This window comes from Ambystoma mexicanum, chromosome 3q (assembly GCF_040938575.1).
Source record: "Ambystoma mexicanum isolate Mex_15411 chromosome 3q, UKY_AmexF1_1, whole genome shotgun sequence".
Taxonomy (NCBI): Eukaryota; Metazoa; Chordata; class Amphibia; order Caudata; family Ambystomatidae; genus Ambystoma; species Ambystoma mexicanum.
The window spans coordinates 793,832,170-793,845,714 of record NC_090926.1 but is presented as its reverse complement, the minus strand read 5'-3'; the positions used below and the strand labels follow the sequence as shown (position 1 = coordinate 793,845,714).

Here is a 13,545-nt window from a genome sequence, read left to right as displayed (position 1 = left end):
TTTTGCCATGTTGCGCCTTGAAACACTTGTGTATAGGTGCATAGTAAATAACAACTCAAATCAAATCCAACACGAGGTTATGCTTCTATTGAAGGAAACATGCCCACTTCCATGGATGGATACCAAAGTACACCTGCCCTAAAGGATCTGTGGATTTAGGAATACACCTTACCCCGAGGATAGAGGGTGGCAGCTGACACATGTCCTTGTTAACACGTGAGTGTAAGAGCACACCTACTCCTGAGGGTGGATGGTTCAATGAACACAAACACCCAAGAAAATGGTATTACCCAAATTGTTTGTTTACAATTGTTCGAATGAACAATTGACTGAATTTAAAGGGTCACAATTGACCTTTTCACAATTGACCGTATATATATATACATATATATATATATATATTTATATATATATATATATATATATATATATATATGTGTATATATATATATATATATATATATATATATAGGGTTTTGGGCGGGTTTGGGGTGGGTGGGGGGTTTCCCCCCGCATATATGTTACAATTGACCTTCACAATTTGGTCAATTGTGAAAAGGTCAATTGTCATTCGAACAGTTGTAATACGAACAATTTGTATTCAACCAAGAAAATGGTTGTTGGATTAGTATGGATCCTTTTTTCTCCCACTATTGTGAATCACTGCCTGCCATCTTGAAATCGAAAGGCTGCATGCTCTGTATCCTGGTGCAGATGCCCGGTGCAGCCGAATGCACCATCTGAGGCAACTGAGGAACTGCAAGAGTGCCATGCGGCGTTATGCAGGCAGGCTGAGCATGAAGAAGTGGAAGGGGGAGTCCCCTCCCAAAGTCCTTCTAGGTGTATGTGTCCCAAATGCATGTTTCACACTCTGCCCGAACCCCACTGTGCCACTCGTGAATGTGTAGCGAGGGAGGTGCGGCAGTGCGAGGAAGGTAATGGAGCTAACAGGGGGGTTGGTGAATGGTGGGGCTCACCTGGTACCCATAATGGGTGATTATACACCCACCGCTGGCTCCAGCGCACCTTACACCGGGGATGCTTGCTACAAGGAACACACAGGTCACTTTGGATGGACGGTTTTATGAAATCTCCCACAGATGAGAATGAGTGGGTTATGGATCACTTGTGCCACTGAAAATACACCCGCAGGGGGACACACCTGTGCCCGCTTATGGGTCACTGATGGTATCTCCCTTGCTGAAACGGGCACAATTAATCATTATTTAAAAAATTCAGTAGGAACCTATTATGAAAATATAAAAGTAGTATTGCAAAATCCTGCAACACAGATAAGCAGATACAAAAAGGGTGTTCAAATGACTTAGTCGAATAAATGTGCATCTAGTAATGCTACATGGAGATATATCACATCATTAACGTGTGCAGGCACTTGGTTTTTGAGCTGGATATAGTCAACACACAATGAATGATTATGATACACTGCAAAGTGGTAAGAAAGGAATGAAGTAAATGGTTTATTTCATGAATATCAAAATAGACACACACAATAAGAGAACAAAAGAGAACACATCTGAAAATGTATAATGGTAATTTCATCAATTAAAAAAACACATAAAAGAAGATGAAAAAGTACGTATGTCAGTTCATGCCTTGAACAACTCTGTTAGGAGGCCGTTGGTCTACACTTATACTCAAAATTCAGCAAAGGTAGAAATCATATGCCCATGAGGAAAGTACACAAATGGACCTACATAGGACTAAAATCATACATAAACAAGTCAGAATGGCTACACAAATTGTATAGGGTCCGATGGATGAAGCATAACACTGCTCTCGACTCTGAAATCTTAGTGGGCAGCGCTCAGGTCCAAAGGTTCCATGAAAAAGCCCCACAAATGCCCCATCATAGCCTTACACCTTGTTGGAAGAAGATCTTCGGAAGGCCTGCCTGTTCTGCTGACATCTCCCCTTCCTGCTGGTTTCCCTGGGCCAGTCCTGCAGGAACCCCCCAGGCCTTGCCAGACTCACCCCTGAGAGCAAGAGAGCCCACCTCCCATCGCCTCTCTAGAATGCCCATGTGGGGCCTTCCTCCCATTGCGCTGAATTCCAGGAAAAGGAGATCTGTGTTAGAATTGAGATGCAGGTGTTTCCCAATTTCAAAAGCAGGTAACATTGTGCCCCAATCTTCTCCAGCTGTGCAATGACCTATTAGTAGGGCTGGGTTTGCAACCCCCCCCAAACTATAAAATGCAGTCAGGTGTTCTGCATGACCAAGTAATATGTTAATATTGGCCCTGGATTCCACTATTGGTGCATTTTCCTCATATTTATGTGTTGTGCCCATCATGCAAACCTCATTGAGCACTGCCATTCTGTTGGTCAACAAGGTGATCCACATTCCCATGGTCACTCTGGCAGAAACTTCCTGGACTTGTAGAACCTTGTAGACATCAGTGGCTATCAGCCCTTTGTAAAGATGGGAAGGTTTCCTCTTTGCAATGTTATTTCTCTCTCTTTCCTGATTCTGTGCGCGTATCTCAGTCATCAGCCAATGGGTGGCCTTTTCCCTGAATGCCCCCCGTTTCTTTTTTATTTTTTTTAAAGGGATGCAAAATGCTTCACTGCAGAAACCTTTCTTCCTTAAAGTGACCTACTCTGCACCCTCACAGAAGCACGTGGCATTTTAAAAATAAAAGCTTACCCCGCAGAGAAGGTGAGGCATGGGCTGCACTGGAGAAGCAATAGGGCTGGGAGGCGGGAAAGGAGGCAAGGATAGAGGGAAAGGACGAAGGAGGGGGATTGAAGAAAGGGGAGCAGGATTAATTCCTGTAATGGGAGAAATAGTAAGACCTTAAGTGGGAGGGAGGCAGGTTAAACCTGAGAGGAATATGTGCACGATTAGGAGCAGAACGCAAGGATCTTCTATAGATATGATAGGTTATTGATAATGCGCTTAATACCCAGAGGTTTCTAAGCGCGGACCAGGGGATCGAACCTCTGTTGCTCTGTATCGTCTTGTTTCCAAGGTGAACCCGTTGCCCCTGAGCTATCCTCCCGAAACAGGTGATCCTTTCCATGAGAGTGAAGGGTGCCAGGATATAATTATTCAACCCGTAGAAGAAGAGAGAAGACTTTTTTGAGGCAAACAACGTATGAATAAATAAATAATTATCTTTATGGCTGTGACCCTACGCATTGTCGTCAGGAGTGTGCCTGCATCCTGCTCAACGGGACTCACTCCCATTGGCTTAGAATGTTGGTGTCATGCAGCGCGATCTGAGATCTGGCACAAGATGTGTAGCCAGATCTCGGGATGCGCCCAGAGTCAGCCACCCCCAACTCCTGATCTGCGCTGGGGAGAAGGGGGAAAGAAAAAAAAAACGCCCATGAGCAAACGGTAACTTCCTCTGGTGACCCCATGCAAGAGGCCGCAAGAGGAAGTTACAGTCCTCGGCCACGACCCAACATGTTTATATTTGCAATGTTTGTCGGATACATGGACCCGGATTATTTATTAATTTATGCAATGTTTGTCGGATACCTGTATCCGACAAACATTGCATAAACAAATATATATAACAATGCTTAAATAAATACCCCTATTAAAACGATCACACACAATGCAGCCACCCAATATCTTTCAGAGGGGAGCTGCAGGAGCTGTGCCGGGTGTGGTTCAAGTAAAAGGAAACGTTGCTTATGGCAAAGAGAAATCACCCTGTTTGAATAATACCCAAGGGGGAGTTTTTTTAATAAAATGGGATGCAAATAGTGCATTTCAAAGGATATTTACTCAGCAACACTGGTCAAAACTATTATCCGCGTAGTGAAGTAACTCATCGCCAGTGCCAAGGAATTGGTTTAAAGTGGAATTGATATATAGTTTGGAAAAGAAGAGGCATGAAAAGAATTGCGCCGTTTTAAACTATTATTTTGGACATTTCCTTTTGATCGGAGGTCAACCGCTAGCTTTGCCCCTTAACCCCACCTCCTCGTGCACCGCCCCCGCAAACTCCGCCCCCACCCTGGCCCTTCTGGGATCCCCACCAATTATTTTCCATTTCCACCACTGGTGTCATGAGAAGTCAAATGCAGAGGGTGGTCTCCGTGCTGTGTCTCAACATAGAGAGGAGGTGGGAAGGGACTGTGCTTGTTAACCCTTGAGATAAAAGACATGTTTTGAAAGACTGTGGTCAATGACATCGAGAGTGGCTTGGTCCATTAGCGGGAGGGGAAGGGGGATCTTAAAATATGACGGATTTGTGTAGGCACTAATTTGTTTTCTTTTTTAACATAGATGAAACGTCCTGTCCCCGAGGTGGGCGGGTCCACCTGGAGAACCTGAACTGCTACTGGCTGGTACAGACCAAGGAAAGCTGGAAGGAAGCAAAGCAGCTGTGCCAGGCAACCCCTGGAGGGGACCTTGCTCTGGTGAAGTCTGAAAATGTTCTGCCATTCCTGCAGGAGGCCTTCCCTGGGTGAGTGACGATGCCCAGTCATGGGCGAGTCTTTCCACACTTGCTTGAAAACAACAGGGAATGCTTGGAAAGCTAAAGTGCACGGTAAAACCGTGATCGTCCTTTAAACCGTTAACAAGGAGAACATATGATATCACAACAAAAACGGTTATATTAGGAAGAGAGACATTTAAGGTGCATCTTAGGTATGCTAACACATTGGTAAAATGGAGTGCTCACACTCAAACACAGAAAAGGAGGGGGGGCACCCAACTCGGCGTACCTATCCCTCAGGAAGAACACCCTAGCCCTGGCGGGGGTGTCTGTCCCTGGGTAGCGCGTGGTGTATCGCCTACTAAAAAGATATAGAGGAGAAAGCTGTCCCTCAGCCTTCTATACTGGTGGCTGTGTCCAATGACTGACACATGTTGTCCAAAAAAAAAAAAAAAAAAAAAAAAAAAAAAAGAGAGAGAAAACAGAGAATTAAAAAAATGGTATTCTCCAGATGGTTGAGCAATGTTCAACAAGGTGTGGATTAGACCTTGGGGCTGCTTGATCTAGAGGGTAGGTACAACCTGCTGTGCAGGTCAACTGTTTTTTCCTTTCCAAAGTGTATAACTTTACTGGTGCCCGTGGGTCACTAAGGTTGGGATGAAAAACAATTCGTCTGGAGAGACCACTGGTGGATGGAGAGATAAAACACAGCCAGGTAAAAGGCTGGGGGGCTAAAAAAAGGCTCTTGTAAAAGTGTTGAGCTCACTCGGTGGTGCCGGGCGTGCTGCAACACGTTATTCAGGAGGAAAATCTCTCTGTCGGTGTGCAAGAGATCAGAAGTGGGTCATGAGAGCCCTCATGACCGAAAAGGGTCGACCGGTTTCAATGGCGATAGAGATTTGTGCCATCTTCGTCAGGACCGTTGATTTTAGATACAGGCTGGATTGCCAAGGTTCAGAATTCAGCTGAACATGATCGAAATTTTTTCAAAAAAAACCTTTTTCTGGTGTCTCCTCTGGGCCAAAGTCCACTGTGGGAGGGAGGAGGCCGATGGGCGTCAAGGCTGGTGGAGGCAAGCACCACACAGTTGAGTGCCCCAGTCGGCAAAACAGGGCTCACAGGTCAAACGTACCTGTAGTAGGGCTGCTGCTCGTCTCCAGAGGGTCCGTGTGCTGTACTTGCAGCTCCGGACGAAGCATTGCAATTTGAGCCTATACTTGATTGAGATTATGTAGTGTCTTATGGCAACATACTCATGGACATTTTGTTTAAATTATTTGCAGACATTTGGATGAATTGTACCCCTGATGAAGAGATGGAAATCTCGAAACGCGTTGGGTCCCCTATTGAATACCATTTTGTTGGTTTATTATGATAAAAAATATTGTAAAAACCTTTTGTTAAAAAGCTATGGTATGTATATTATCATTGAATACACTATCTTGCTCAAATATCTGATTTCTACACACAGTGAAAAGTTTGGCTCTCTTAGCCTTATATAGTGTGCAGGGGATATGTGAATTCCCTCATTTTGGGAACTTCTTTCTTGCTAGTATTTGTACAACCCATGTGTGAGGGCTGTGTTTTCTCCCCCCGCACCTGTATCTCTAATTACTTTGGTTATGATGGTCACATAAGAGTTTCTCTCTCAAATATAATTCGAAAGGTGTGCGCAGATTCAGTGTTCCTATCGCACACAGGCTACAGAAAACTGCCCATTCTAGTGCTACACAGCCGCCCAGCCAAATGCTCCCTGGTTCCACCAAAACTTGAAGAGAGCCGCATGGTGTCTGTCTTAGTAGTAGCTGTGTGTTTCATGGTTGATACCCAGCAATTGTAATGCAAATGTTTATCTCTGAACGTTTGCATATCAGCTCTACTCTGCACACATGTCAACCACTGCACCAATTTAAACCCACAGAATGGCACACACTGGAAGCTGGTGGTTTTGCTGGCACTCTCTAATGCATGCTGCGTTTTTGGCATGTTCTCTCTTAGACATGCTGGGCCTCATTACACGGTAGGAGGTAACCACGGCGCAATTAGCGCCATGGCTACCCCCTACCGCCTTCTGGGTCTGGGTAGGCGGTATGGGGCCTTACCGGGTCATCCAGACCCTGGAGGACCCGGTAAGTCCCCATGCCATTACCATTCCCCATTCCCATTCGAGCTCCCATAGGGCTCAATGGTAATGGGAAAGGAGCTAATAACGGTACTGCTATTAGCGGTACCGTTATTAGCTCTGAAGTCCGTCAGCGGGTTCCGTCTGACCACACGTTAAGGACGGAACCCACTGAGGGACCTCGTAGTAGGGCGGTAAGGGATTACCGGCACCGGTGCCCTTACCGGTGCCGGTAATCCCTTACCGCCTACCGTGTAATGAGGCCCGCTGTCATTTTCGCCTAGCTCTATGCAAAACACACTATACCTTTACCTTATTCAGTCCCAGACATGGTGCTGTTCTTTCTTGTTGTGCCTGTAGGATATATTTTGGGGTTATACCTAATGTTGTGATATTTCATGGTGGTAGTAACTCTTGTCGTAATTCGTTGGGGTGTTTCTTGTTTTACATTTATGAGACTAAATTCAGAATATTGCCTAACAACATGTATTTACCAGGGTACTTCTCACAACAATTGCACTTGGTACACTCCGGAGGTTAACTAATACTTTCCCACCTCACAGCATTTTATTTGCAATGCTGCTGTATGCCCTCGTGGCTGAACTGCAAAATTATAAACAACAAATTGAAACACCACTGTCGGGGGGAAATTCTGCCGGGGTCGGCCGGGCCGTCCGCAGACCTCCGGGCAGGGAGGCCCCAACTCCTCCCGTATATCCCAGAAGAGATAGAGTATGAGACACACACAAGAAGCAAGGTAACTCTGCTGTTTATTATATAAAAACGGCAGGGATGGGTCAAGGATCGTACGCGTCCGTCCTGACACACACACAATCGTGGGGCTCGCAGGCCCTTTTTACCTTAGTATGACGCGCTACTTGCGTCACCTTAGAAAGTTAGCAAAAAACCTATTGCCACTCTTAATTGGTTGCTCGAGTGGTAGGGTTAGTATAGCATACGTATAGAGAACAATATTAGTGGACAAGGGTTAGTCAGGTGATATATCTGGGTTGTCCTTACAATTAGATACATGAGAATTGTTACATGAAGACTCCTGATGATTGGTTAATGTTAATGGCGTCAGTGATAAGAGCCCCATGTTCTGATTGGTGCGCCCGCGAGCTTCCCAGCCTGGGACCATCGCTGTTCCCAGCTCTCGGTGTACCTGTCATTTGCAACAATGTTTCACTATGAGTACGTGCAGAAAATGTGAGGACTTATTCATGAGCTGGAAGGCCAACTACTCCCACTGTCGCAGATGTCCATTGAGCCTTTTAAGTGTATCTGCCTGTGTCTTGTAACGAGGGATCCAGACGCCTTCTTCCTCCTGGGCTTGGCATCCTGTCAGGTTCGGCTTGGTCACGTGAGGTGGGACCGTGTTTGAGGCAGAATTCTGCACAATTAATATTGTTTTTCCACTGTGTGCCTGGTTTAATTTGCAGGTGTGATTTTAACGTTGGTGCGCGGCATGCGAGGTTGCAACATCGTGCCCTTGATGGTCTGCTCTTGGAATGTGGGTTTGCAACATTACGACCTTGGCTGTCTGCTTTCGCCAGGCTCATTCTGCAGGATCAGCAACCTGACTCCTGTTCTTTTAACGTCCATGGGAGCTCTTACTCGTGGCCTACTCAGGCCTGGTGTATAGGTGGAACCATTTGGTGCACAGGCGCTTTAGGTTATAGTATCATGTTGTCTTATGACCAGTATCGTGTCTTCGTTATATTTCTCATTATGGCACCTAGGTTTAGGAGAAGCGTAAGCAAGCTCGTTAGATGAATTCATGATGCGTCTTGCGTTTCTGCATTTTAAGAGCTTATGTGGAAAATAATAAAGATGCACGTCCGTGAGTATGTTTGTCGCCTACGTCATAGCACTGAGTATATTCTTCGTGTAGATTGGTGCGGGAGTATCCGGTGTGTATATTTGCACAGGTGTGCTGACCGTTGGCTAGGTCGTCATGGCATCTCTAACGACGTGTAGGTTTTAGTCTAGTTGATCCATGCCGCAGGTATCGGCATGGGCAGGGCGGGCTGCTGGGCAGGCAGATGGACACATCCGTATGTTCCTGTACCAGGGTATTTGGCCGTCTGGTAGATGGGCAAACTCTTCTCGGGGCGGGTGTCTGGGCCGTGATCCTTTAGGCCAGGCGCGAGAGGGGAAGGACGGGAGCCTGTTTTTCCATTCTCCCACTTCACTACGCATTCATTCATCCACTTTCTCTCTAACTGGATAGTTCACAGCAGTTATTTCACTTGGAACATGTATTATCACACATGTATCCCCCTGTGCTCTTCAGATAAAATGATTGACTGCCACAAAAATGCACCAGAAGACCAAGTAATTTGTGATGTGTGGTTTTTAGCATAACAGATAAGCTTACCCAGTATACATGGCAACAAATATGCATATGACAGATTAGTCAGTGCAAGGGTATTATAAGGAGTAATGGTACATTTCAACAATAGAATGAGCTGTGACCACACTTACCAATCCGACCTAGAAAGCAAAGAACTTGGTAAAATGTATGCTTTGAGATAGAAAAAAAAGAAAAACTGAAAAAGCATTCATGTGAAATCTAAAGCATGCACTTTTAAAATTGACAATTCTATGCATGAAATTACGTATTTTCCTGACTGACTGACCGACAGGCACTCCAACCCCCTCACATTTTGACCTATATTTACCCTGAAGTTGGTGATATCTCTGCCTCAGCTGAACAGGGAACTCGCTAAGGGTCGCACACAGATAAGGACTGCCACAGCACCAGGAAGCCTGCCAGCACTGGTCTCTGTCCAGCAATCCACCGTCTCTCTCAGCACAGCGTCCCAGGATGCCTGCCTGCCAGCTCATCTCTGCCCAGCATTTGAAGAGGTCTGCCCAGCTACACCCACTCAATGCCTTTTTATGACCTCTTGCTGCCACACAAAAAGAAAATACCTCCCACCTAGATCATAACACTGAAATGATTTTATTATTGGAGAGCAAGAAGATACATCTCTTCCTGTATTTCCTGCTCACACTATAGCTTGTCTTTAGTAAAAATGGATTTTTGCATATTTTAGCTTGCCACACAAGCTCATACTGAATATTTTAAAACCCCATTGAAATAGAGCGACATGATTTTCAAATTTGGATTCTGGATATTTCCATATAGACTTATTTGCACTGAATGTTAAGAACAAGGGGCATGTTACTGGGATTAGATAAATTATGTTAATGTATGTTAGTTATTAGGTTCAGTGTAAGCCAGTCAATTGAAATATCATCCTGAAATAATATGCAATTTAAAGTATGCTCTGCATTTCTGAACTCTGTACATTTCCCATCTGCCGTGCGCCAGTTGCATTGGCAACATATGCCTTGCATATGTTTGCATTTCTGCATTTCTGAACTTCTGTATAAAGCCCATACTAAAACTCACACTGAAACTACATTTAAAACTAAATGTGCATGCTAAATTAATAAGCCCCTGTAATTCAAAGCCCCTTCAACCCACCAACTCCTACGTGCACCAGGTGCAGTGAGACTTGCTCTGGTTCCCTCCCAAACGTCCTTTATCTTTGTCTGGAATTACACTACTATTTTGCCAGGATCCGTTACAGCTACACTACAATGTTACCCAGTATAGTATGGGACATGATGCTGCTGGTTCCTTTCCAGGCGCATTGTTTTCTGGCTGGTTGTCTACAGAAACCTGATTGTACCTACAGGAAGATTGGTCTGGGACAATTGGTTGCCATGATCCATGAGTATCAGGATATGGGAGAAGGAGGGTTCATAGCAGGGTCACAAATGTTGTTTTGTTGGGCAGGATGGCACAGCAATGCAACATCCAGACCTTATGTAATGAGGACGCAATGTCCGGGCCCGATGTCATCTAGGTGCAATGTTTGAGTCTGACGGCAAAAGATCAAAGAGCTGAAGGATAAATCCCAAAGTAACCCAAGAGTAAATGCAGTCACTAAGCTTGCTAGAAATTAACCCCTTTTTTTCTTTTCAGTGCTGGATCCGTGTGGATCGGACTGGATGAGCCCATCTCTTCTGCCCCACTGGATTCCTTTAAAAACTGGGGTGTTGCGGGGCACCCAGAAAAGGACAAGGACTGCATCCATCTGAATACTGATCTGAAAGGTGCTTCGAACAGCAGCCCCTGCCAGCGCAAGTCCTCCTTCCTCTGTCAAAAGAGAGCTGGCAGTGAGTACAGGCAACAAGGATAAGGAGTGTGTGCCAGGGCTGAGAGAGTTTGCCTTGGGCCTACGATGCGTCTTTAGTCTGCCTGGGCGGGAGTATGTGCGCAAGTCCTCAGAGCACACTCACAGTCTCATTCTCCCCTACCCAGAGTCACACTCCCAGCTTCTGACCCAGACCGACAGACCCGCAACCCGTCCACAGCTTCTGGGGGATGAAGCCAGATAATGGAATAGAAACATGATGAAGGGAAATGCTTGAGCAAAAGACCCCGAAGTACTGAGAACGCCTCTGGGTGTCATTCCATTCCAAAATGTCTGCGTCTGTGCCATTGTAGAAGCGTGCCCACCATATGCAAATCAGACTTCCAAAAGGAGTCCCCCAGTCTAACTCTTGGGCATTGATGCCTAACTGCTGAAAGCTACGCTAGATAGATTTCAGAAGAGTTGTGTCGCCTCAGCAAAGTGCGCTGTGATTTCCCAGGAAAGCCAGCAAGAGAATACAGTCTGGCTATAGCGCTTCTCAGAGAGGCTGTCCACTTCTCACCACTCCCCGCCTCATAGGCAGGAGCAGGAGAAACACTCAGCTTTCTTGCTCTTCCCTAGCAACACCCAGGTCCTGCACCCGGGGGTCAGCGTCCCTGGGAATTTGAAGGCAGTACATAGAAAGTTAGGTAAATACCTGATTAAATAATTACAGTACATGGCAAAATGTATTTCAAAATGTGAAAACCATGGCAATTCCAAGAAATGGAGAACACACCAGCGCGCAACACACCAATCTCCAATTTGTGAATGCAACCATCACAATAACTGCCAAATATGAATGCAATCATCAGAATACCAGCCAAATAGGGTAATTGACTAGGAAAAGTATAGGCAGACCTGATATATGGCGTGAATACCTGGGTATGTGATGGCCCTACATGGCAAAAGAGGTGAGCACTTGGGAAAACGATAATGATATCTGGCAAATGGTTCAAATATCTGGCCATGTAATGCCATCATCTGACACATGGCCGCCAGACCTATCTGTGGGCCGGGGCCTGCCAGGACGGGCCTGGGCAATCTCCAGAAAGGGCTCACGAGCCGGGGCCCACCCCCAACCAGCCCCAGCTAGCCGACACCTCAAGTAGCCCGTGTAGAGGCTGCACGGTTACACGAGCTGCCTGCAGGTGTCAGCACTTCGCTTTAAAAAAAAGAAAAGGGGTTGCCTTTTCTTTTTTCTAAACCAAAGTGCTGACACCTGCAAGCAGCAAGCGTAACAATGCAGTGCGGGCTGCCTGATTTCTATGTACTCGAAACAGGAGGAGGGCTGGACTGTGCGAGCTGGGGCACACTGGTGTCACACCTTTTGGTGCACAGAGCCCTTTTTTTGTTTCAAAGGAGGGGCTGGGTGCATCAAAGGTAATAATGCCAGTGTGCCCAAGCTCCAACTTTTACCAGCCGCCCCCCCTGCACTTAATGGAGGGAGGGCTCTCATTAGAGGGTGTGTCCTTAGGCCACACCCCCAACTAGGCCCACCCCTCGATTTCCAATCCCACTTAAAGCACTGGACCTAGCAGATGATGTATGTCTGGGAAAGTGATAGGGATATCTGAAAGTAGAATGTAGATTGCAAATTCAGTAGACTGACAACTAAGTGCAAAGAACAGGCTTATTATTTCAGCATCTGGTTCATTTGAGATAAGTACTTGGCAGTAGTACCTGGATAGTAATAGCAATATCTGGTCAATAACAGTAATACCTGCCATATGAAGTGCCTACTTTAGCATATCATGCCCATGCCTGGTAAATTATGGTAGTCCCATTACATGCATTGACAATGTGGCTCATTACAGTTTCACTGGTCTGGACAAAATGCTGGAAAAAATGACGGTAATTCCGGCACTGCCGTTTGTTCCATACCGGGGAAATGCAAGTTTGCCGGTGGGGGCAGTGATCTACTGGCAGCCCTGACCTGCTGCTAGTTCAGGCCCTTACAGGCAAATAAATGAATAAATGCCAGAATCACCGACACCGGTGCCGGTAATTTCAGTAATCCCATCCCATGGAGTCCTATGGTCCTCCATGGAATGGCAACTCACCGGAATCTCCGCTGCCTGTAATATCCCAGTAATACCGTGATATCGGGCAGTGGAAACAGTAAGGAGTTTTACTGGTATCCTGCCGGAATTACCAGCGGGATACCGGAAAAACTGTAATGAGCCCCAATATCTGGGAATTGATTACAGTACCTGGATTTACAATATCAATACTTGACAATTCAGAAAACATTTTCACGTTCACCCTTCCAGTAAAGTGCTTTATGAATTTCAAACTGACATAACCAGAACAAACATAGCTGAAACCCTTGGCACCATGGGCTGCTCTTTTTTCAAGCAGCGCCATAAAGTCATTCATCAAAATCTTGCAATAACCGCCAAATTCCTAGGAAACGTAGTCCTGCTACAAGTAGAGAACCATATGGAAGATACCAACATGCTCCATAAAGGGTGTCCGGGTTAAGACATCCTCCCCCTTTTAGTCTTCCACCACAAAGTGACACTTGGTGATCACTGGCACCCCCCAAACCAGACTATTGTGATAAGACCTTCACCAGAACCAGAAAATAAACTATCAAGCAACTTAAACTCATTCAGAGCCCCTCTGTAAGCATGATTGAGGGGTTAAATCACCAAGAACACTTAAGCCAAGTGTTGAAGAGCCAACATCGGGTCCCTGTGGCACATAATTGGCCTTAAAAGCCTATGAATTACCCACAGGGATTTATGTGCACATGGCCCCAAGTATCTATCAAAGAAGACCTAACCTCACATCA

At 45.7% G+C, this 13,545-nt stretch overlaps 1 protein-coding gene across 1 annotated transcript in view; it reads left to right on the top strand.

Annotated features, from left to right (window-relative positions):
• Window positions 1-13,545, top strand: part of LOC138583003 (polycystin-1-like) — a 569,194-nt gene that overhangs the window by 187,671 nt on the left and 367,978 nt on the right. The window contains exons 7-8 of the mRNA XM_069654860.1: window positions 4,262-4,442; window positions 10,538-10,731. Coding sequence (XP_069510961.1) covers window positions 4,262-4,442; window positions 10,538-10,731 — 375 coding nt within the window. The remainder of the gene's footprint in view (window positions 1-4,261; window positions 4,443-10,537; window positions 10,732-13,545) is intronic.